The following is a 26,281-nucleotide window of genomic DNA, read 5'->3' as shown; positions in this document are numbered from 1 at the left end:
AATCAGTATATGCAATTAATGTTTTTCTCAGATGAATAATATTTGCATGTTAGTGGTTCCTAAGAGCTCAAAGCTTTGGAGAAACTTAAGAAGCATTATTTATAAGTAGAGAAATAGAGAAGGTAATTGTTTTGTCCAAAGTTATAGTGAAAGAACTATATTGATTAAATTAATATTGATTAATTATTAGGATTAAAATCAGTAATAGTTTTAATTTATTGATTGCAGTTGTTCCATACCGGCACTGGTAACCAGACAATAAAAATTAGCTTCTTTTATTTTTATTTATTTTTATTTATTTATTTATTTTTTAATTTTTATTTATTTATGATAGTCATACAGAGAGAGAGAGAGAGAGAGGCAGAGACATAGGCAGAGGGAGAAGCAGGCTCTATGCACCGGGAGCCCGACGTGGGATTTGATCCCAAGTCTCCAGGATCGTGCCCTGGGCCAAAGGCAGGCGCCAAACTGCTGCGCTACCCAGGGATCCCAATTAGCTTCTTTTATGAAGATTATATATGTGTTATTCTTATTTTTCTGGCAACATTAGGGTATATTAATATGGACTTTTAATCAGGAAATAGAGTGTGCTTTTCAGAAGTTTAGTGGGATGAATATATTTGTTTATACACTAAGTATATTTATTTAGCATAAGTTTTAGGTAAGTGGTTTTGTCAGATCTGGAATGATATATATAATATTTAAAATTTGTTAAAATCTATGATGCATTTTAGAAAAGTAATTATGATCTATATTTCAATTATTTTTGCAGGCATATTTCACACTTCATGCAAAACATCCCTTTTCCTTCACCACAAAGACCAAGAATCCTTGTACAGGTAATCAAAAGCAAATATATTTGAGGGAAGCTCTGCAAATGTTCATTCTAGTCATTGCAGAGTAGATTTTATGGCCCTTTGAGTTTGAAGTGGAGCAGTATGTGTTCGTAAAGTCCTTGAATTTTTTGTATTTTATATTTTGAGTGTGAAGAATTGGAATAATTACAACCTTTGATTCATGACATTATCATTATTGGTCTGTGTATGGCATTTATGTAGCTGGTTTTAATGATGTATAACCCAGAATTATGTTTTAAGCATATTTTTAAATCTGAGCAACTATTAAATATTAAATGATTTGTGGTTGGAGGGAAGAGGTGAAATAGTCTCTGATAGCGGTCTTCAAACTTTCTATGTTAAAGCAACAGCTTCTTTATTTCTGATCAGTGGCAAGCCTGTACGAGTTTACAGCTTGTGAAATGTGCCTTACCATGTGATCAGTATAGACATAAACATATCTGTACCTGTCCAAAGACATGAGCCCTCTGATCACGTACTTGGGTGTGAGAGCAGTGTCATATTGCCCTAAAGGTTTCTGAATGGCTTTCTCCATTTGTATATGATCTTTTCCTAGGCCAGTAACAGTTTGCAGACTGGTACTTTGGGTAGTGCTGATCTCTAGAGGCAAGCTATTTTAAAATTTTTTTCTAAATTTTTTTGATAAGATGTTATCAACATTAATGTGATATGGTGGCATTAAGTCAAATATTGTTAATCTTGAATGTACTTCTGTTCAACCAGTATGTTCTTCAAGTGTTAACATATAGTAATCAGTTGCTAAATGCTTGCCAGTCTATAGAGTAAATAAACTGGAAGCTTTTAAAAAGCAATTATTTCATAATTTAAAAATAACTTTATTTTAAATAATTAACTGAATTAGAATTCAGTTGAATTAACCATTTAATTTGCAAGAGCTAATACCTCTGAGTAAATACAGCTATTGTTTTATACCTTAGTACATTTCTAAAACTGTGTTAGTCTTTGTGTTATTTTCTATATCATCCTTGATATAGACCTAAATATTTAGGTTTCAAGATTGGCTTGATTAATTCTTCTTTTTTTTTTTTTAAAGCTTTCAGTCCATGATGCATTAATATTATCACAGCCAGTTTCTACGCCTTTACCACTAAGGTTAGTAATAGTATCTAAAATGATATATTCATTCACTTGGAGCAGAAGCTTTAAAATATTTTAAGGGTTAGGATAATAAAATTAAATGTCATCTTTTACATAGGATAGCCTTAATGTTTCTATTTTGATAGCTGGATGGATGGTGGGCTATCCGTTTAAAAATGGAACATTTAAGAGTGTTGCAAGGTTGGATATAGGAAATAACTCCCTTTTCCTTTTCTCTCCCCTCCTATCTGGTTTCTCAGCTAAATATTCAAGTGAACTGATTTTAACCTCCCCAGATATCTCAAACCTGTTAGCGTCTGTTCATCTACATCACTAGTCCAGGATAGCCTGATCTTTCACGTAGACAACTTTGTTAGTAACTGTAATTGGTCCCTTTTCTTCTTCCTTCATTTCTTTATCCATACTGCAGGCAGGTGTCCTTTTGAGAATGCAAATGTAATTGTATTGTTTCTGTTTTGACATAATCTTTACCCCTTCCTTATGCTTTAGTCACAGTAAGTGTATTTCAATTTCGTAGAAACGATGGTACCTTTTTCTTGCCTCATTGCCTCTGCATCTGTTGGCTTCTCCCTAACTTTCATTTGTTTGAGCTCAGCTCAGGTGGTGGTTTTTTGGGAAAATCTTCCCTGATAAACTCCCCTTCGTTACCAAAGGATGAGTTTGAATCATTGTTATACTCATTAAATTTGCTACTTCTCAGTGATAACTAAATCAGGACTTGAAATTACCACTGGATTCTCAGTCTGTTAATATTTAAGAAATAATTTAATAAGCAAATCTTTACATGTTTTAGTGAAATAGTTCATAATCTTTTTCTCTTTTCTCCTAGTGGAGCCAACTTTAGCACCTTGTTAATGAATCTGGGTGCTGAGAATTGTGCCACACTGCTGCTGTTTGTTTTACTTGAGAGTAAGATTCTGCTACATTCTCTTAGGCCAGCTGTGTTGACTGGAGTAGCTGAAGCTGTTGTAGCTGTAAGTACAGAATTTTCTTTATAGTACAGGATTACTGACAGAATTTTTACTATAAAGCGAAATTTGCTTCAGTGAAAGCAACTTTGAAATTACCAGGGGGCAGCCCCAGTGGCCCAGCGGTTTAGTGCCACCTTCAGCCCAGGGTGTGATCCTGGAGACCCAGGATCAAGTCCCATGTCAGGCTCCCTGCATGGAGCCTGCTTCTCTCTCTCTCTCTCTCTGTCTCTCTCTGTCATGAATAAATAAATAAAATCTTAAAAAAAAAAAGAAATTACCAGGAAATGTTTAACATAAATATAATAGAGTGGCAAAGAGAAATAGTAAAGAGAAAAAGGTGATTTCTATTTGACAGAAAATTCCACTTTCTGATTTTTCATGTATTAGAGTACTTTAGAGAATCTATATGATTACACAAAACTTGTGAATGAAGTTTATTATATTAAACAAGAGGCTCTGGCCAATTTCATCTACCCTAAAATTATGCAAATGAATTACACAGTTAATTATTCCCAGTTTAACTTTTAATCATTGTGAGCCAGTAACAGGAAATCCTAAGTGATTGTGAAATAGGATAATATAAAAATGTTTAGCTATTATGTAAAACAAAATTAAATCAAATTCTCTTCTGTTTTTTTTTTTAAGATTTTATTTATTTATTCATGATAGTCACACACACACACAGAGAGAGAGAGAGAGAGGCAGAGACACAGGCAGAGGGAGAAGCACGCTCCATGCAGGGAGCCCGACGTGGGATTCGATCCTGGGTCTCCAGGATCGCGCCCTGGGCCAAAGGCAGGCGCCAAACCGCTGCACCGCTCAGGGATCCCTCTCTTCTGTTTTTTGATGTCTTCCCAATTGCAGTTAGAGGTCTGATAATGTAGGGCTTTATGGATCATAGTATAGAATTTTGGTTGTTCCATTTCTCCAACTTTACTTCCCACTATATGTTTAATTTAAAACAGTTGACTCTCCTGTTTTCTCTTCCCCATTTTAAGAATGTAATTCACATGAAAATAAAGACCTAGTCTCTTGATTATTCCTATGTCCTCAGCACTTAATTACTGCTAAATAGCATTGAGTAAGCACTCAATAAATGTCTGTTAAATCAACAACTGGGATGTTTCCAAGATCTTAATTTGTCAGAGAAATGCTGCTATGACTGTAAACCAAAGTAACCAATGTGAGATAGTCTATGAGGAGCAGAAATCCTCATTGTGCATTAATTTTCGAAACCTTCACAGTTGCGTATGAAAGCAAAAGCCATTATAACATGAAAATATTTGTTAATGAACTAAACAGTTTTAGAAAATTTCCAGTCCTTCCTGTAAAACATGAGTGTTTATCTATGTTCCTATGTCAGAATCTTTGTGGCCCAGTCTTCTTGATTGTTTTCAGCAGTACAGTGCAAGAATAGGTTGGAAACATTGCAATGTGTAATTGGAAATCTTATGCAAAATGCAAAATTGCATGAAATTTATGTAACTGATGTTGGAGTACTGCTTGCAATGAATGCAAAACCATTAATAAGTGAAGACTGGCAGTTTATCATTTAAAGAAGAGAAAATGGAAAGGAATGTTGACAGGATAAATTATTCAGAAGGAGGATGATTTGAATATCAAACAATATCAAAGAATTAATGGAGCTCCACAGCAAACATTGATGAAACCAATAAACATTTTTGTAAAAATGACCCTATTTATCGATTGAGCTGTAAAAGTCAAAGGTGAATATAAAGGTGTCACATTTTGCTCTTTTGTTTTAAAAATTTTTTGACATAGTTGCAGGTATAATGTACTTTTGTTGAATGGAAGATCGTTTTCCATCTTCACTGTAGGTATCTGTGAAGTCCTTTCAAGGTCCTATGGGGGTGGCTCTTTTTGTTTGCCCTCTGATTCTGGCTACTCTGCCCCCTTGCTTACCCTGCTGCAACACACAAGCTGCTCCTGAAGCATATGAGGCAGGCCCCATACCTTACTCTTGCTGTTCCTTCCCTCAAAAGCACTCTTCCCCTTCAGGTTTAGGCTCAGTTGTCACCTTAATGAAGTCTACCCTATTTGGCCTATATAATAATACAACCTGCTCTCCTCTTTCCTATTCTTAATTAGAATCCTGTGCACTTGGGCTTTACTTTTTCTTTTTCCATAGCATTTAGCACTTCCTGATAGGGGATATATATATATATATATATATATATATATTTTTTTTTTTTTTTTTATTGTGTCCTCTTTTTATATTCTGCCTCTGCTAAACTAGGATGGCCCACTGGTCAAATCTTGCTTGCCATCTGTTTTTGTAAGTAAAATTTTACTGGAACATAGGTCATTTATTTACATACTTGCCTATGACTGCTTTCATGCATGGAGACAAAGTGAAATATTTGTGAGACAATACGGCTCATAAGGTCTAAAATATTTCCTATCTTTCTTGTACAGAAAGAGTTTCCTGACTCTTTTGCTAAGCTATAAACCTCAGGAGGGCAGTGATCTTTGTTTTATTCACTGTTACAGCCTCATTTAGAACAGTGGTTAGCTCACACTAAGTGTTGAAATATTTGATAAGTAAATAAATGATTGAAGACAAAATCCTATTCCGAACAACCATCTGGAATAACTGGCAGGTGTAATAAATGCTATAGGGTGAGTAATGATGGATAAGGTATAGCAAGGATTTTTATAGTAAAGGAAAAATCTTTGTCATCAGTGATTAGGATTTTCATATTAGCTGATAATTAAATTTTTGGTCTGTTTTTTAACTTACCAAACTTGTCTTTTATTTTAAAAAGCACATACGATATAATTAAGGTAGAGCTTTGTAAAACACTGAGAAGGATTCTTGAGGTATGTTTTATATTAACTAGTATTTTTTAAGATGCCAGGCTTCATTGAAGTTGGATCATTTTGCATTTATTTGAGCAGTTAGGAAACTTTTAATGAAATTTTCCGTTGACTATGACCATTACTAAGAGAATGATTTGAATTTTTTTTAGTCCTTGGAGCTCTTAGTTGGATTTTAGTCAAAAGGTATTTTGAGAATTAATAGGTGGATTAAATGCATAAGAATTAAATAAAGATATGAGTTTGTTTTATAATTTTGGGGGGGATTTTTCTCTCTCTGCTTTGACTTTTTTAAAAAAAATGTGGATGTGGGTTTTATATGGCAGTAGAAGAATTAACATGCAAAGAGCTGTTAGCATTTTTATTGTGCTTGTGAGAATTGTCATGCTTAAAGATTTTTAATAATAACATTGGTTCATAGTACTGCTTAGTAATATTTTATAGTCATTTAGTTTTCTGAATGAAGTACAAGGTAAAAGAAACTTCACTGCTTTTTAATGGTCCCTTTCAATAATATTAGTTAATTACATATGTTTCATTGCACATTTGAAATTTGGTTAATTTTTCAAAATTTTTTTCCCAGATGATCTTTCCATTTCAGTGGCAGTGCCCATATATCCCCCTTTGTCCTCTTTCACTGGCGGCAGTCCTTAGTGCACCTTTACCATTTATAGTTGGAGTTGACTCAAGGTATTTTGATCTTCATGACCCACCACAAGATGTTGTTTGCATTGACTTGGATACAAACATGTTATATGTGTAAGTTGATTCTTTTTATCTTATCTCCCATTTATATTTTCCCCCATATGTAGGTACAGCTCGTTGAAAGCATTGAGAAATATGCTGTTTTTAACATTGTTATTAATAAGTTTTCATCTTTAGTACAATAATTCTCAATGCGGGCAGCTATTAGAATCCTGGAAAGTTTGGAAAAGAACATGTTCAACATTAGTTTATATTTTGATAATAATGTTGGCAGTAGGCAGAAAATATTTATGTTTGTCAAAAGAGAATATGGATTTGAAAAAAAGTTAAACACTGCTTTCAGAGCTCAAGAGATGATATGCTTTCTAGGTTTAATTCAAAATCCATACATAAGCTTTGAAAAAAATGAGTTTACCTGTTTGAGTTTAGTTAGAATATAAGTTAAATATTATGCCATTTCCTTAGTTGTCAAGATTTAAATTTTTTAAGGATCTACTTTATTGTGAGAAAGTTTTTTAAAAGATTTTATTTGAGAGAGAGAATACGAGTGGGGGCAGGGTGTGAGGATGGGGGGAAGGGGCAGAGGGAGAAGGAGAAGCAGACTTCCCACTGAACAGGGAGCCTGATGTGGGGCTTGATCCCAGGACCTGGGGATCATGACCTGAGCTGAAAGCAGATGCTTAACTGATTGAGCCACCTAGGTGCCCCTTATTACAGAGAAATTTATATTAAAAACCAATCATACTTTGTGTTTACTGGAGGTGATAAAATGTACAGCAGTGGTGTAACTGAGAGTTCAAAGACTAGAGTATGACAATTAATAAAAACAGCTCTGGATCAATGCTCAAGAGCCAATCTCCTCCTCCCTCCCTCCCCACAAAAAACTCGGGAAGGTCAGTTACTGTTGAAAATTCCGTAGTGTTGGTACCAAACTCCAGGTCCTGAAGTACTTTATTCTTTACTGTTTGAGATTGGCAGAAAATAAATAGAATAAGAATTGTGAGTGAGACTTCAAGGGTAACAGCAGTAGAATAAGTTGGGAAAATATCCCTAAGTGAACCAAAGGAATACCTAAGAAGAAAACATTTGCTATCACTTAAAATTTTTTTTGAAATGGATCTGCCATTTATTTCTGAAACTGTATACTCATGGTAGCTCTTTACTATGTGTACTTTGACTTACTTGTAGCCTAAAAGTAATGAACCACTAAATATTTCCCATAGCACACATTTTGTTTTCAGCTACTATCCCTGAAAAATAATTATGTCAGGGTTGTACACATTGTGGTGCTTTTGGAAATTATTACTTATGAAGTCGTAACTCAGATGTTTGCCTTTATTTAGTATTCTGTATAAAATATTATGGAGAGGCTTAATTTTTTCCAGTTTTTTTTTCCAGTTTTAAGTAACTTCTGTAACATATCTATTGATCAGAAGACTTGTTTTCTTTTTTTTTTGAAGACTTGTTTTCTAAAGTAACTTTTAACTCTTTGCTCAGTTGTACTTAAATAATTATGAAATGTTCTAGAATCCCAAGAATTATAAAGAATAATGTAAATAAATCCCATGTATCCATGACCCAAATTAAGAAATAGAATATTCCTGATGAATTTGAAACCCCTGGATAGTCCTCTGCAACGTATCTTGCTCCTCCTTTACTGTTATCTTGAACTTGGTGTTTATCATTTCCATGTGTTTTAGAAACTTTATTATAGATGTATTAGTTTAAATATTTTGTTTTGCATGCTTTAAAAATTTATTATATCTTTGTATAATTTCCCGTGACTTGCTTTTTTACTGGTCATTCTTTATGAGGTTCATCTGTGTTGATAAATGTAGCTCTAGTTCATTTTTAGGGTTTATCAGTATTGTGTATTTAGTTAGATTGTACCTAGATTTTTTTGCAATTATGAACAAGGCTCCTCTGATTATTATGGTGCATATTTCTTTGAATATACAGCCAGGAATTCTTTTGAAGTGTATAAGTAGGAGAGCTAATTTTGGGTTGTAGACATAGCTAATGTCATATTACTCTTCCACATTTATCTCCTTAGCAGCAAATGAGAATTCTCTTTGTTCTATTCTTTGCCAAATACTTGTTATGGTCAGACTTCGAAATTTTTGTTAATTTGATAGTAATGGAGTCTCATTGTGCCTTTTATTCATATTTCCCTAATTAGTAGCAAATGGGGCATTTAAATTTCTTTTTTGTCCTTTGGTTTTCCTCTCTGTGAATTGGATTTTCCTTTTTTGGAGTACATTTCCTATTAGATTCTTTTTTTTCTTTTGATTTGTATCAGTCCTTTTTATAATATGGTTAATTCTTGTTCTGTTACATGCTTTTCAAAAAGCTTTCCTCCCACTGTGACTTGTCTTTACATTATATCTATGGTATATTTTGATGAACAGAAGCTTATTTTAATTGATAAAATTTATCAGTTTCTTTTTATTGATTGCTGTTTTTGGTTCTTGTATATGAAATTCTCTGCCTTGAGGTTATGAAATATTATTCTGGATATTCTTTCTTTTTAAAAATTTTTTTATTTTAAGTAAACTCCACGCCATACATGGGGGCTTGAACTCACAACCCTGAGATCAAGAGTCACATGCCCTACTGACTGAGCCAGCAGGCACCCCTATTCTGGATATTCTTAAATTTGTAAGGTTTGGCCTTTCTCATTTAGGGCCTTAATTCAGTTGAACTTGATATTATTGTATGATGTGACATAGAAGTACTATTTCATTTTTCTTACGTGAATGAATAATTCTCACGTAGCATTGTATGTTGGGTAAACACTTCATCTCTTCCCAGTGGTCTCCATCGTCAATACCACTGCATATCAGCTTTTATATTTGTGCATATCATATTTTATATTTTATATATGTATTTTATATAATCAATGAATTTTATATCTATATTATGCTTATTCTGTTCCTTTAGTCTGTTTTAGCCTTTTGCTAGTATAATGCTATGTTAATAGCTTTAAACTTAGGTTCTCTAAAACATGAATAAACCTTGAAAACATCATGGTAAAAGAGCTCATATGATCTCATTTATACTAAATGTCTAAAATTGTGGGCTGTTACACAATCCTGTGAATATGCTGTAAAACCAGCAAGTTGCATGTTTCAGATGGATGAATTATGTGTGAATTATATCTAAATAAAGTTTAAAAAAAAGTTGTACTGTGAGATGACAAGTCCCTTTCTTTACCCTTGTTCTTTAAAATTGTTTTGACTATATTTGGTCTTTTGCTTTTCCTTATAAATTTTAATATATTAAGTTCCATGCAAAATTACACTGTGATTTTAAATTACATTTTCTATTTGTTGCTACAGTATAGAAATGATACTGGTTTTCATGTAGTGATCTGCACGGCAACTTAATTGAATTCTTCTGTCTTGTCTGTAAATTCTCTTCTGTTTTCTGGCTGTAAACAATCACATCAAGTACAATCCATATATTTTTAAATTCTTGTCTTAATTCTCTGGCTAGGATCCAGCATAGGTTGAATAGAAGTAGTCATAACTGGTATCTTGTCTTACTCCTAATTTTAAAGGGAATGCCTTGAGCACTCCATCATTAAGTATGATTATTGTTTTAAGCAAGAATTGACATCTAGACCATGCCTATTTTTGTAGATAAAACTACAGAATTTGTTCATTTACATATTCTGTGAGTCTGCTTTCTTGCTATAGGGGTACACTTGAGAAATTGTGACAGAGGACCGTATGGTCCTCAAAACATAAAATGTTTAATGTCTGACGTTTTATAGAAAAGGTTTGTTAGCTCCACTCTAGAGTTTTGATTGATTGCTTCTACATAATGATTTTTAAAAACTCTTAAATAGGTCTTGAATTTTAAACTTTTATACAGCTATTGAAATGAGCATTGTTTCTATTTTATTTTCTGTGTGGTAAATTACATTATAAAATAAATTAATGGGGCAGCCCAGGTGGCTCAGCGGTTTAGTGCCGCCTTTAGCTCAGGGCGGGATCCTGGAAACCTGGGATCGAGTCCCACATCGGGCTCCCTGCATGGAGCCTGCTTTTCCCTCTGTCTGTGTCTCTGCCTTTCTCTCATGAATAAATAAATAAAAATTAAAAAAAAATCAATTAGTGAATAATTCTTACATTACTGAAATAAATGTTATCTTTTTTTTTAACCATAACAGATTAAATTTTCTAAAAATTTAAAATGTTTACATTGACGTCATAAATGATATTGGCTTAATGATGTATATAGCTTTAGCTGCGGCCCATGGTTAATATATAGGCTTTCATTTTTGTAGAGGCTCCCCCCCCCAATTTATTTATTTATTTTAGAGAGAAAGATAGAGAGCACGAGGAGGAGGGCAGAGAGGGAGGAAAGAGAATCTCAGGCAGACTCCATGCTGAGCACAGAGCCTGATGTGGGGCTTGATCTCAGGACTTTGAGATCAGGACCTGGGCCAAAACCAAGAGTCAGTTGCTCAACCAACTGAACCACCTAGGCATCCCTAGAGTCTTAAATGTTAATTTCTATTAAAATATTTTGAATCATGCATTATTTAGAAGTATTCTTTTGAACTTCTAAGCTTTTTTTCTCTTAAGTGCTATTTGAATTGTAGTCAGAATATGCTTAATATATTACTCTCCGATATTTATTAAGATTTGCTTCTAATAGGTAGTTTGAAGTATCAATTAAGTTGGTCACTTAAAATACTCTAAAATGTAACTTTCGAAGTAAGACTTTGGTGTTGAATTCATAGTTCCAGCTTTGAGAATCTGTGTTAGAGCAGTGACCAAATTTGACTGGGGTTCATTGAAATGTAAAGAGAACTTCCTTGAAAACCATTTATTCAGCTGACAATGTCAATTGTAATGAGCAAATATACCCTTTCCATTTTCTTTATTAGTTTTATGTAAGAAAGAGATTTTAGCAGATTTTATTAATTATGTTTTTATTTAATAGATCAGATGAAAAGAAGAACATGAACTGGAAGCAGCTTCCCAAAAAGCCATGCAAAAATCTGCTTAGTACCTTAAAGAAGTTGTATCCCCAGCTATCTTCGGGTAAATATGAGGAGAAAGGAATATTTTAAATGGAAGAATATGTATGAAAATAAATTCTTAAATTTAAATATAATTTCACTCCGTTTAAAATGATTCTCATTGGGATCCCTGGGTGGCGCAGCGGTTTGGCGCCTGCCTTTGGCCCAGGGCGCGATCCTGGAGACCCGGGATTGAATCCCACGTCAGGCTCCCTGTGCATGGAGCCTGCTTCTCCCTCTGCCTGTGTCTCTGCCTCTGTCTCTCTCTCTCTCTGACTATCATAAATAAATAAAAATTAAAAAATAAAATAAAATAAAATGATTCTCATTAAAAAAAACAATATTTCAGTACTAAGATGTTAATGTGGTTTGTGATTTTTTTTGAGCATGTTCTTTGTATCCTGTCTGCCTGAATCTCCCTGTTAGCATCTGCCAATGATCTCTTTACATTAATGGAGAGAGGAATTTCAGGAAGTCATGGATTTTGACAATTTTCTTAATTTTTTAATCATTATTTGTATAATATTATATATTAATGCCATTTTCTCTTCATTTGTCAGTTCACCGAAAAACACAAGAAGGTTCAGCAATTGAGATGACTCCAATTGAAGCAGATTTCTCTTGGCAAAAGAAGACAACACAACTTGAAATGGAAATTCAGGAGGCATTTTTGCGTTTTATGGCATCTATTTTAAAAGGGTATAGAACATATCTCAGACCAATCACAGAGGCCCCTTCAAATAAAGCCACAGCTGTTGATTCATTGTTTGACCGACAGGGTGAGTGGCATTGAAAATATATTTACTTTTTATTGAAATGAAAAATATTTTTTTTTTTTTTTGGAAAATATTTTCTATTTGGTATTGCTCCCCCCAAAATATTCACTATGTAAGTTCTTAGAAATGTATATTAAAATATAATGAATATCTGTGTATTTGTAGTCTAGCTCTATGAAGAATTTCTTTTAATTTTTATATCCCATTTTCCCCTGAGAAATGAAACTGGACATCTTTAATTATGAAAAGTCAAAGATATTGCTTGTATTTACTAGATAGTTATCTTAGTAGAACATACCTGGTGATTTGCTTTTAGGTGGTTCCTCAATTTTGCTAATTCTTTGATTTATACATTCTTCGCTTTACAGTATTCACTAACAATTAGTTTTTGGAATAAGGCCACCAGTTTTTAGAATTTTCGAAAAATATAGCTTTGTTTCAGGGGAAAACACTGAACTCATTTTTTTTTTTTTTTTTTTTAGTATTTGTTATTTTAGGGAATTGTAAAGATTTTTGTTATTCAGTTGCTCTTACATGTAGCAACCTTATAGATACAATAGTATTTATATGAAAATTATTTGATATTTCTGTACTTTTACCCAGTAGTTACTTAAAACAAACAAACAAAAAAAAAACCTCTACTTTTCTAATGATCTTTTTTTTTTTTTTTTGTCTTTTATCATCTCTGCTTTAGGATAACCTATCTCTTAAATATTTAGTCACCACTTACCAAGTCTGACTAGTTATTAGGTAGAGAGGTAAATAAGTGTTAAAATCTAGCTCTATGGGATAGTAAGTGGAAAATAAATCTAAAATACTTTTTAAAATAGAACATGTACTCAAGAAAATAGATTTTACACAATTAATAATTCAGTGAGAAGTTCCCAAATTTGGAAGAAGGGAGCATTCTTCCAAATGAATATTTCAGTAGACTTCATGGAAGTAGAATATGACTTTGATGAATGAATAGAATTTAGATAAATGGAGATGAGCAGGACAGGCTTTCTAAAAAACAAGATGCATTAGGGGTGCCTGGGTGCCCAGTCGGTTAGGTGTCTGCCTTCGGCTCAGGTCATAATCTCAAAGTCCTGGGGTTGAGCCCCAAAGTGTCGGGCTTCTTGCTCAGTGGGGAGTCTGCTTCTCCCTCTGCCCTGCCTCCACCCCCTTACTCTCCCCCTGCTTGTATTCTTTCTCTCAAATAAATAAAACCTTTAAAAAACAAAAACAAAACCATTATTTATTAAAAGTCAAATTTGAATAGAATTTCTTTTTTGTTAAGACTTTCTGAGGTTCTGTTTTCTCATTAATAAAATGGGGATGATACCTGCTTCATGAATGAGTGGTGAAGATTGAATGTATGTGAAGAAACTAGTAAGATTGCAGTACTCATGATAATAGTTATTGTTAGTGGTAATAACAGAATGGAAGAAACCTCAAGAACAAATGTATAAGGTATGTGTATTAATTTGTCATGGCTACCATAACAAAGTGGCATAGATTGGGTGGCTTAAACAACAGAAATTTATTTTCTCACAATTCTAGAGGCTAGAAGTCCAAGATCATTGTGTTGGTAGGATTGGTGTCCCCTGAGGTCTCTCTCCTTGTCTTATAAAGATGGGCCAACTTCTCCTTGTGTTTTCACATGGTTTTCCTTCTGGGTGAATCTGTATCCAGGTTTCCACTTCTTCTTTTTTTTTTTTAAGGTTTATTTATTTATTAGAGACAGAGAGGGAGAGCGTTGGAGTGTGTGTGGGGAGGGGCAGAAGGAGACAGAATCTCAAGCAGACTTCCTGCTGAGTACAGAGCCCATCATGGGGCTCAGTCCCATGACGCTGAGATCATGACCTGAGCTGAGTTGTTCGCTTAACCGGCTGAGCCCCCCGGGTGCTCCCAGATTTCTACTTCTTATAAGTACATTCATTAATCATTGGACTAGAACCCACCCTAATTTTCTCATTTTGACTTAATTACTTCTTTAAAGACCCTATCTGCAAATACAGTGCATTTTAAAATACCGAGGGTTAGGACTTCATAAAAATTTGATGGTGGGGAGGGGGGAAATATCAGAATTACCGGGTTCAGGGATGCCTGGGTGGCTCAGTGGTTGAGCATCTGCCTTTGGCTTAGGGCGTGATCCCTCTGGGATCTGGGATCGAGTCCCACATCCGGCTCCCTGCATGTAGCCTGCTTCTCCCTCTGCCTATGTCTGCTTCTCTTTCTCTGTGTTTCTCATGAATAAATAAATAAAATCTAAAAAAAAAGAATTACAGGGTTAAGCCCATAACAGCAAAGTGAAGAGCTTTAGTGGTGTTGTGAAAGATAAGGCTGATAATAAGGTTAGAGCTCAGGTTATGGGTAGTCTTAAGTAGGAAGTTTATTTATTTTATTTTATTTTTAAAGATTTATTTATCAGAGAGAGGCAGAGACACAGGCAGAGGGAGAAGCAGGCTCCTCGCGGGAAACCCAGTATAGGACCTGATCACCCTAGGATCACAACCTGAGCTAAAGGCAGATGCTCAGCTGCTGAGCCACTCAGGTGTCCCTAAATGGGTAGTTTAAATTGTGAGTCACTAATTCATTCATATTCTTTCTCAGTGGGAGAGTGCCATTGCTAATGGAATTTAGAAAGATATTTAGTGTCTGAGGCTTAAGATTTTTTTCTTAACAGGAATAGTATTTAGTATAGTGAGGGCTACAGATATTACATAGTAACACAAATACTAATTACATTTTACTAAGTGTATTGTGAAGGAATGTATTGGCTATAGTCAGAGTGCTAGGTCAGGGAAGGGTTCCCTGAAGAAATAACAATTAAGCTTGGGCCTGAAAAGTGAATAGGAATTGGCTGTGGATTTTGGATTACCTTTTTATTAGGGGTACTTTCCCAACATATATGAAAATAGAATAATGTACTTTCATATAGCATCTTCCAACCTCAGCAGTAAGTGGCAATCAACATTTTGCCATTTTTGTTCCATCCTTCCCCCGCTTTCTTTCCAAATTCCAAATAGAACATCATTTTACCCATAAACTTCTAATTATCCTTTAGAATCTCCTAGATTTGTATGGTATGTGCTTTTGGCTGATCCTGTCCCCATGGTGCTGTTTAACATTTCTTCCATCATCTGTATTTCCTATAAACGTTTGATTAGATTAAGAGTTGCATTGTCCAACAGAAATGTAATATGAGACACACATATGACTTAAACTTTTCTAGTTGCTATAGTTAAAAAAATAGTAGGCAATAGGGGAAACTAATTTTCATAATATGGATATGTTCAAATATCCAAGGCGGTATTTCAAAATGTAATTAAAATTTTTAAATTTTAATGAAATATTTTATGTTCTTTTTTCTATACTAAGGCTTCAAAATCAGTATATGTTTTATATTTACAGCACATCTCAGTTTGGACCAGTCACATTTCAAGTGAATTGTCACATGTGGGTAGTGGTAACTGAATTAAATCATACTGTTCTAGAGATTGATTAGATTCAGGTAAAATTTTCTTGGCAAGTAGTGCTAAAAACACATGGTGCTCACTACTTCCTATTGTAGCCCACATACGTCTGGCTGTCCCGTTTTTAATGCTCCTAAGATTGATCAGTGTGTTTTAAGTGTTGTTAGCCTCATTCATTCATTTTAGTTTCACCATCAGCCTTTCATTTAATTATTTTAGCAGCCTTTGCTGATCATTGCCTGGATCCATTAGGAGAATAAAAAAAGACTTTTTGTTACTACTTGTAAAGAATAATTCATTTTTATTTTATTTAAGCATTTCTCAACTAATTAGTATTTCAAGGGGTTGGAGTGAGGACCACAGCTTGTGGAATGCCCTGAAACGTCAAAGAAAGAAAGGCTGGAGGGAAAAGTGGCCCAAAAGCCATGCTTGAAAATGCTGGGTGTGAGCCAAATCATGCAGGATCTTTTAGGACCAGTGAAGGGTTTCTGTCTTTGAGAGTAATTAGAAGGCAGCCCAGGTGGCTCAGCGGTTTAGTGCCGCCTTCGGCCTAGGGTATGATCCTGGAAACCCGGGATTGAGTCCCACGTGGGGCTCCCTGCATGGAGCCTGCTTCTCCCTCTGCCTGTGTCTGTGCCTCTCTCTGCCTCTCTGTGTGTGTGTGTGTGTGTCTCATGAATAAATAAATAAAATCTTCTTGAAAAAAAAAAAGTAATTAGAAGCCAGAAGAATATTTAAGTAGGTAATAGGATCAGGTTTGCATATTTATTTATTTGTTTTAAAGATTTTATTTATTTATTTATTTATTCATTCATTCATTCATTCATTTATTCATTCATGAGAGTCACACACAGAGAGAGAGAGAGGGGGCATAGATATTGGCAGAGGGAGAAGCAGGCTCCATGCAGGGAGCCCAATGTGGGACTTGATCCCAGGTCTCCAGGGTCAGGCCCTGGGCCGAAGGCGGCGCTAAACTGCTGAGCCACTGGGGCTGCCCAGATATGCATTTTTAAAAGATCAATGTTAAAATTTTTTTTCTTTGCTTCTGTGCAGAGACTGGAGGAATCCAAAGTATGGATCTACTGGTTAGTTGGTTATCACATTGGTCCAAGTGATCATGAAAGTGCTCTGGTTTAGTTGACAGTAGTATGAATGGAAGAGTGATGTTTTTTAGAAGGTAGACTGAATACAGCATGGTGATTGAATATGGGATATAAGATAGAGGGAGAGGTCAAGAGAGTAACTTTGAAATTTTTGTCTTTATCAACCAAGTAGGTAGATGGTCGTGCCCTTTATTGTAAAGGGAAACAGCAGAAAGGGAAGGGATCTGATTATTTTTTAAGGAAACGTTTTTTAAAATGAGAGAAAGACTTGAATGTGCTGATAAATAGCTAATAAAGAGGGAAAATTGGCCCGAGAACACTGAGGAGGCTGGAATCCCAGGCTTATGTGGTGTGCTTGGCCTTAGATAAGAGGGACATGGCCATCATACAAAGACAGAAGGGGTAACTGCTAGCTGCAGAAAGGCAAAGTTTTGTAGTGAGATAATGATGGTAATTCTCTTAATGATTTTCGTTTTCTCTACAACATAAGGTGTAATCACTTAGAGATGGGGGAGGGAACATGATAGGAGAGAATTAAAGAATTGAAAATAGTTGTGAAAACATGGGTAAGGGGAAATTAGGTTGATTCCAGAAATTTTTAGGGTTGTTAGTCAGGGATGAAGGTATAGTGGTTCTGATCACCTTGGTTGTGGAATTATTTTTTCTCCTTTTATTTGTGCTCAGCCAGGCAATACATTTTCTCCAGGGCTAAGTTATACTAGGTGAATTTGACCAAAAAAGACCAAAGGACATAAGAATTGAAAGTGTTGACAAGAAAGTAAATGAAATGATGGACTTGAACATGGAATCAATATTGGATAAGGAGAGAGAAGTGAAGACAGGAGGGTTAGGTACAAAGTAAAAGGATATGAATGATTGCAGATTTCAGCGAGGCTTCCCCCTGCCCTCCCATGCCTGGTAGGAGTACTTAAGTGAGCAAATCAGACAAGGGTAGTTGGCAGAAAGTAATATAATATATATGTAAATTAGATTTAGGAGGCAGAGTTGTTTTAAATGCCACATTCCTTGGAGTGTGTGACTGTACAGAAGTTGGTGACTGAGGAGATTGACCATAGATCATTGAAATTTAAGGCATTAAGAACTCATTAAAGCATTGGATGGTTTGTGCTTATGGATGTTGAAGAATGATGATGGTAGGAGTTGGAGAGGAGAAGAACTGGAATTGGGTGTCCTATTCTTCAGTGAATGGAGAGAGCATCCCTGAAGTCAGTAGATGACTACAGTTAGCAGAGGAAAGGGTGAAAGAGCCAAGATGTGTGAACCATCACTGAGCAGAAATTTTCACAAACCAGTACAGGAATTGTCTGGTAGCATTGCAGAGGAAGGGCATTGACCCTTCTTGGTCATAACTATGCAGAGTCTAAAAGAGAAATTTCTACTTGAGAACTGTAGGGCTAGAGGTTCCTTATAGAAGATCAAGATTTCAGTGAGAAGGTTAATGGTATAAGTTAAGTTTTTTATGGTTGAATTGGGCAGAAAGAGCAGTGCTTACTAGAAATGGTTACTAAAAGCTTCTATAAATGTGGATATACGTAAAGAGAATATAATATAGACATGTACAAGTTTAAAGTAATATTTTATATGATATCTAGTTCCACTTTAAATTTTGAATTTAATTGTAATTTTGTTTTCTTCAGGATTTTTAAAAAGTCGAGATCGTGCCTATACAAAATTCTACACTCATTTATCCAAAACACAGATTTTTATTCGTTTTATTGAAGAATGTAGTTTTGTAAGTGATAAAGATACTGGATTGGCATTTTTTGATGACTGCATAGAAAAGGTAAAAGTTTGTCCTGTATGTGTTAAAAACTTTTAACAGTTTGACTGCCTATATAATCATCTTTATTATTACCCCCAATGAGCTGAGAGACACAGTATAGGGGTGTGCATGTGTGCAAGTGTCCAGTTCTAGGCTTAATATAATAATCTTCCTTTGTGATATGTAGTTTCTACCATATATAGCTAATTTTTCTTGAATCTTACTTTGGTTTTGCAACTGTTGAGTGCTAAGAACATTTCATTGAAACTCCTAAATCTTATATTTTTTACTTACCTAAGTAAGATAACATGTAGTAGTTCGTTAAGAAAGTTTAGTTTTATGGGTAATGGAAATCTTGAGGTTTTTTTTTCCTTTTAACTGTTAACTTTTCTTTATTCAATTACATATTTTAAACATTATACATTTTTACAGGATAGTCAATACAGTATACGATTTTGTTCTTTTGTTTAAAGCCTTTCCAAAGAGGACTTTGGCTAAATACATATTTTTTGTTTTAATGAAGCAGATTTGAAAATATTTTAAATATCAAAGTTTTACTTACCCCGTGGTAAGGAAGTTTGATTCTTCACAGTGATGACTCACATTTTCTCCCCTCACTTTTAATAGAGTTTTTATTTTTGCTAAGTGGATCGTGGGGCTAATTTGTTTATGTAAACCATAGTATATAAAATTTGAGATTGTATTTAGAAAAGATAGACTATTATGACATAATTTTTGTAGTCTCCTTAGAGGACTTGAATGATATTTCTCCCATTCTGTTGATGTGACCTAAAACTCTGGGGATAAGATTAAAACTCTTCAACGTTTTTGTTACTTATAAAATTAATAATTTGGCATTGTTCAGTTAGAGGGAAGCTTAAATAATATTCTCTAATGCAGGATTTTATTTATTTATTTATTTTTATTTTTTATTTTTCTAATGCAGGATTTTAATAACAATAAAGTTTTTGATTTGGGAAGCTAGATTCCCCTCGTGACTGGCCAGTTTTGCTTGTGAAGAAAGATTTATGAAAAACCTATTTAAAATAAATTTTCTATCCTGATAGCCATAAGAAAAGTACTATATGTTAACCTGACAGTGCAGGGCCTCCAAAATATACTGTGAAATGTTTTTTATCTGTCCAGTATTAAAAAAGGATAGTTTTTATTTTTATTTTTTAAAAAGATTTTATTTATTCATGAGAGAGAGAGAGAGAGACAGGCAGAGGGAGAAGTAGGCTCCTTGAAGGGAGCCTGATGTGAGACTTGATCCTGAGACCCCAGGATCATGCCCTGGGCTGAAGGTAGGCGCTAAACCACTGAGCCACCCAGGGATCCCCAAGGATAGTTTTTAATAAAAGAATTTAAGAATTCTTTTCTTCTTTTCTAGTTGTTTCCTGATAAAGGCACAGAGAAAACAGAAAAGGTATTTTATCTTAAGCTTTATAATTTCAGAACTAGAGATTGATTGTATGCAGATTAATTGGAGAAAATAATTATTTTCAGGTTGATTTTGATTCAGCCGAAGATACCAAATTGATAGAGCTAGATGATACACAGAAAAGTGAGCACACTGTATTCATAATGCCACCAGAGCCGCCTCCTGATGATGGAAAGGATCTGTCACCAAAGTACAGGTAGGAGTTTTTTAAAATTGCTGTGTTTGAGTGTAGCTTTAATAATTTATTTTGATCTTTTGTGTTTATTAGTAGATATTTATATTAGTCATTTGTGAAAGTCATTTTCAATATTTATTCAGCGAACTAATGAAGATGAATATTGCATGAAGATGTTACCAGATATTATAATTTAAAAATTAGCCTTTGTGGAAGGGAAGCCAAATGTTGATCACTATTCACCTAAATGTTTAATCATATTTTAATCTTTAAAATATCATTTTAGGAGAAGAATAAGCTTACTTTTGTGAAGTTGCTCCTCTGTTGGGGGAGGGGGTTATTGTCAATGTAAATTCTTAAGCATTAGTAAGATATCAGAGAAAACTAAAAGTAGAGGGCTAGGGATCATTATTTATTAAAATAAGTGATGAGGATTAAGGAGTGCACTTGTGATGGGCACTGGGTAATGTATGGAATTGTTGAATCACTATATTTTACACCTAAAACTAATATAACACTGTATGTTAACCACACTGGAGTTTAAAGTAAAATAAAAATAATAAAAACTTGGAAAATAAGATTTAAATGGGAACCTTTTAAGAAATTAAAATGTACTTGATTGTTACTTGTTGGTATTATGATTATGATAATATATAGTTTAACAAACTTAGAAAGTCAAAAAAAAAAAAAAAAAACCACACACACACACCAGCACATCACTTAAGCACCAATACTTAATGTCTGTTAACAACTGTATGTATATCTTTCCTGTTTTTGTGCATAAATTTGCATTTACTATATTAAAAAATATATGAGTTCATATTGTACATTTTCTTTGTAACCTGTGTCTACCTTTAATGGTCTGGACATTTTTCATGCTAACAAATATTTTTGTGCCATATCATTTTAAATGACCATATTGCCTGCCTTTATTGTGATTTGTATAACTAGTCTCCTATGGATTTTGTTTTTCAGTTCTTTGCTAGCTATATCCTCATGTAGTTTTTTTTCTTAGACTACATCCTTAAAGGAATATCTGAGGCAAATATTTTCCTATTCCAAAAATATGGAATTAATAAATTATGTTACCTGGGTGGCATAAGAATGAAGGATATATACCTGGAATTTAGAGGCTTTATTCAGTGCTATTTTGATCACATGTTAATTATAGAACTTTTTTTTTTTTTAACCTTGGTTTAATCACCATACACTGGAATCCATGTATAAAGTAAATCAAATAGGGAAAGGCACTATATCTCCCAGAAGAAAATTGGCCAACGGCAATAAGTAGGTAATTTCTAAGAAGAAATCCCAAGAATTAAAAATATGAAAATATATTAAGCTTTGCTAGGATTCAAAGAAATGCAAACCAAAATGGTGAGAAGCATTTTTAATCTATCAGACTGAAGACAGGTTATGCTACTTTTTAGTGTATATGTTAGAGGGTATGTAAATATAACCTTTCTTGAAATAATTTGATAGTGACTCTGGTAATTTTAATTTTCTTAATAAACATTGACCATAGCAAACTGTATTGTTGGGCATTATCATACTGAGACATTAAGCAAAAGTTTTCACAAAGATATAAGTACACGAATATTTAATTGCAAAACTTCGGAAATAACCTAAAGATGTCCAAAAATAAAGAATGATGAAATTATGGTATATCCCTAAAATAAAAATCTTCAGTTTTTTTCCTCTTAAATACCAATACAAGGTACTTTTATGAAGAAAAACAAAATTACAAAGTATACTAGATGTTACTTTTTAATATAAATTATCATTGAACACATGGTTACTGTTGAAAGTTACAAATTTCTCTTGTCAAGTAAAATATCAGGATTTTCTGTTTTCCAGGGATTGGTTGAACATAACATTCAGAGTGGGGAGGAGGCCAAAGTTTTTATGTAGATAGTCTGTGAATCTTATAACTACATCATCTTATATTTTTGAAAAATATTTTTCTATATCCAGATTTGGGGGAATAATATTGGGTACTAAAGATTTAGAAATATTCACTTAAATTCTGGAATAATATGAAGAGTTAATGTATTTTAAACCAGCAGTTCTATTTTTGCTTTTTATTTTAGTTACAAATACTTTCCAAGACTGGACCTTAAGCTTTTTGACAGACCACAGGAGTTGAAACTTTGTTTTAGTAGACACCCTACTGGGAATAGCATTACAAACAGTCCAGCACTCATGGCTAAGAGAACTAAACAGGTCAGATATTCTTTATCTAATACTTAATTTAAAATGTAAAATATGTATATGTGATACGCAGCTCATAGTTTAGAATTATCACCCGTGGCAAACATTGCAGACTCACTGTGGATGTTAATGAAGTTAAGTAGATGTCTTTCAACCCTGTTCTAATATTGAGGCTGAAGTTTGTGAATGCTTATGTTTATGCTTGAAGACAATCCTGCGGAACCAAATACACTTTTTAAAAAACAACTTTATTGAGATATAGTTCCTATACCATACAGTTCACCCATTGAAGTATACTCAGTGGCTTTTAGTATATTCGCAGGGTTGTGCAACCACCACCACAGTCAATTTTAGAACATTTTCGTTACCCCAAAAAGAAAGGCTGTGCACCTTACCTGGTAACCCTCCCATCCATCCCAACAGCCCAGGCAACTGCTAATAATCTATTTTCTGTCTCTGTGTTTCGCCTCTTCTTGGGCATTTCATATAAATGGAATTAAACAATATGTGGCCCTTTGTGACTGGCTCCTTTCATACAGCATAATGTTTTCAAGTTCATCCATGTTGCAGCATGTGTCAATACTTCATTTAGTTTTATTGCTGAATAATATTACATTGTATGGATATATACCACATTTTATTCATTCATTCATATACATGTAAGTGGTTCCTGCTTTTTGGCTGTTACGCATAGTGCTGCTGTGAACATTTGTGTACAAGTGTTTGTGTGGATGCATGTTTTCATGTCTCTTGAGTAAATGCCTAGAAGTAGAATTGCTATGTCATATGGTATCTCTATGTTTAACCTTTTGAGGAACTGTGAAGACTGTTTTCCAAAATGGCTGTACCATTTTAAATTCCTGCCAGCAGTGTGTATGAGGATTCCTGTTGTACCAACGTCCCTGTCAATTCTTGTTATTATCTGTCTTTTTGATTATAGCCATCCTTGTGTGTGTGAAGTGGTATCTCATGGTGATTTTGATTTTTATTTCTCTCGCAGTTAATGAAATATACTTTATGTGAAATATTATATTTAAAAAGCTTTAAAGGGAGTTAATTTAGGACAAGCTAGACATCTTGCTTTAATGCTATATCTGATTTAGGCATAAAGAGTTAGTCTTTGGTTAGATGTGAGTTAAAATGAAACATCCTTCATGTATATATTGATATTTTTATGGTCTGCAAAACATGGAACATTTTAGAATGCAGCTCAGGTTTTACCAATTTGTGTACAGTCTCCCAAATCCTAGAGATTATCTGAAGTGTTCCTTCATTTCATACAGAACATGTGTACATATTTCTCCGTGTCTGAAGGGAAATTAGCGTGTGTGTATTGTTATTACCAGCTTCATACAAGCCAGTTTTTAAAATGGGTGAATATAGTTACTAAATCCTTAAATCTCGGGATCCCTGGGTGGCGCAGCGGTTTGGCGCCTGCCTTTGGCCCAGGGCGCGATCCTGGAGACCCGGGATCGAATCCCACATCGGGCTCCCGGTGCATGGAACCTGCTTCTCCCTCTGTCTGTGTCTCTGCCTCTCTCTCTCTCTCTCTGTGACTATCATAAAAAAAAAAATCCTTAAATCTCATATTCACAAGAATTCTGTCCCCCAGGCTACCTGGAAGAGAAAAGAACCTTCCTATCTTAGAAATATAGGGACTGTATTTTCAAATACATCTTCAAGTCTAATGGAAATAGAGCTCATAAGAAAAAGTAATGGGCCAAGGCATTTTTATTTAGAACACATCCTAGCAGAGAAATCTGTAGTGTAAGGCGCACAATGGTGGTCCGACATATCTGGAAGGTTCTGTAGGTTCTAGAAGTATACTTTTGTTTTGTTGTGTTCTTTTAAAGAGTTATTTATTTGAGAGAACGTGTGTGTGCGTGCACAATGTGAGGAGGGTCAGAGGGAGAGGGAGAAAGAAAATTGGAAGCAGACTCCTCGCTGAACGTGGAGCCTGACATGGGGCTCGATTTCACAGTGCTGACATCATGAGCTGAGTGCTCAACCAATAGCTACACAAGTGCCCCATGGGAGTCTGTATCTAGTTTGATTTAAACTCAGCAGGTGGTTTTGATACCTGCTCTTTTCCACCTAAATAGAATGAAAATTGGAAATAGGAAACATGACTATCAGACTGTTGGGTAAGAAAGTCTGTGATCTTTATCAGACTATGTTGCCTGCAAAGGTATGTAAGGAATCAGTCCGTGAAAGTTTAAAGACTGTGTGAGGGAGGGTAGAATGGAAATCTTGGCAGGAAATAGCCTAAAGTATCTAAAGCAGTTAAGCAGGGAGAAAGGTGGAAAGACTGTCACTTTTCGAGAATGCCAAAGGACTTAAAAGCTCTAAATGGTTCAAACTCTTACCCATCAAGCATATGAGTGCCTTCTATGTGAAGGGCAACTAATTAGCCACTATATTATAAAAATATGAATGATCCCACTTTTAAGGGATTTTTAGTCTATTAGGAAATGCATGCTTGCCAGTCAAGGTACAGTGCAGTATAAAGTGCTTCTGTAGATTAGATGAATGTTGAGGGGACCACATACATGGTACTAAGTAGGAAGCCACTCATGAAAGTAAAACTGAAATGTGTGATTTTAGAGTCAAATTTTACATTATATTCCCCTCTCTCTTTTCCTTCTCACTTTTCTCCCTACCCTAATGGATTTTAATAAATACCATAATGTTTTTTTTCCTTAATTTTCTTTTTGTAAGTAATCTCTACTCCCAATGTGAGGCTTGAACTCATGAACCAGAGATCAAGAGTTGCATGTTCTGCCGACTAAAGCCAGCCAGGTGTCTCAAATACCATACTGTTTTATTTATTCTCTTCCTAGGAGATAAAAACAGCTCATAAGTTGGCGAAGAGATGTTACACGAATCCACCACAATGGGCCAAGTGCCTCTTCAGTCATTGTTACAGCTTATGGTTTATTTGTCTCCCAGCCTATGTCAGAGTTTCTCATCCTAAGGTCAGAGCACTTCAGCAGGCATATGATGTACTTATTAAGATGAGGAAAACTGATGTGGATCCGCTGGATGAGGCAAGTATAACAAACTGAATTATTATTACTAAGATTAATTTTTATATTTTAAAGAAAATTTAGGTCTCAGTTGCTTTAAAGTGTTCTCAAGTAGTCTCATTAAGCAGCAAAGGTTAAATATTATTCTGTTCCATGGAGCTAATACTTCTCATTTATTTTTGGAATGAACTGCTTTGGAATGAAGCAGAGACTGCCTTAGGTCAGATAGTTTGCACTTGACAAATAGAAAATAATATTGACTTCATTTTATTTATTTATTTTATTTTTGTAAGAGAAGGAGAGAGTGGGGAGGGGCAGAGGGAAAGGGAGAAAATCTTAAGCAGGCTCAACGCCCAGCTCCGTCTCACAACCCTGAGATCATGACCTGAAATGAAATCAAGAGTCAGACATTTGATGGACTGAATTACCCAGGCACCCATACTTCATTTTATTCTTAATATAACTTTATTAGGAAGCAAATAGGGAATAGGCTTTTAGTAAGTGGCTCTCCATTATGCCCTATGTCCTGGGGTGAGTTATATAACCTGTGTTTCAGATTATGTATCTGAAAATGTAGATCCAGATTTCTCAACTTTGGCACTATTGACATTTTGGCCCACGTAATTATTTATTGTGGGTCTGTCCTGTACATTGTAGGATGTTCAGCAGCATCTCTGGACTCTGCACGAGCTGCCAGTAACAGTTCCCTGTGTACATGGCATTCAGAAATGTCTGCAGACATTGCCAGAGGTCCCTGGAGGTCAAAATTACCCCACTAATATAGAC

At 34.7% G+C, this 26,281-nt stretch overlaps 1 protein-coding gene across 2 annotated transcripts in view; it reads left to right on the top strand.

Moving 5' to 3' along the window:
* DENND4C (DENN domain containing 4C) overlaps positions 1-26,281 on the top strand; it is a 130,814-nt gene that overhangs the window by 57,737 nt on the left and 46,796 nt on the right. For both annotated transcript variants that reach the window (XM_055301978.1, XM_055301977.1), the window contains exons 7-17: positions 773-839; positions 1,912-1,970; positions 2,806-2,950; positions 6,369-6,544; positions 11,444-11,544; positions 12,083-12,301; positions 18,518-18,663; positions 20,033-20,068; positions 20,149-20,279; positions 22,349-22,481; positions 25,310-25,516. In XM_055301978.1, coding sequence (XP_055157953.1) covers positions 773-839; positions 1,912-1,970; positions 2,806-2,950; positions 6,369-6,544; positions 11,444-11,544; positions 12,083-12,301; positions 18,518-18,663; positions 20,033-20,068; positions 20,149-20,279; positions 22,349-22,481; positions 25,310-25,516 — 1,420 coding nt within the window. The remainder of the gene's footprint in view (positions 1-772; positions 840-1,911; positions 1,971-2,805; positions 2,951-6,368; positions 6,545-11,443; positions 11,545-12,082; positions 12,302-18,517; positions 18,664-20,032; positions 20,069-20,148; positions 20,280-22,348; positions 22,482-25,309; positions 25,517-26,281) is intronic.

Source organism: Nyctereutes procyonoides, unplaced genomic scaffold (genome assembly GCF_905146905.1).
Source record: "Nyctereutes procyonoides isolate TBG_1078 unplaced genomic scaffold, NYPRO_anot_genome, whole genome shotgun sequence".
Classification (NCBI taxonomy): Eukaryota; Metazoa; Chordata; class Mammalia; order Carnivora; family Canidae; genus Nyctereutes; species Nyctereutes procyonoides.
This window is presented reverse-complemented; position numbering and strand designations above follow the sequence as displayed.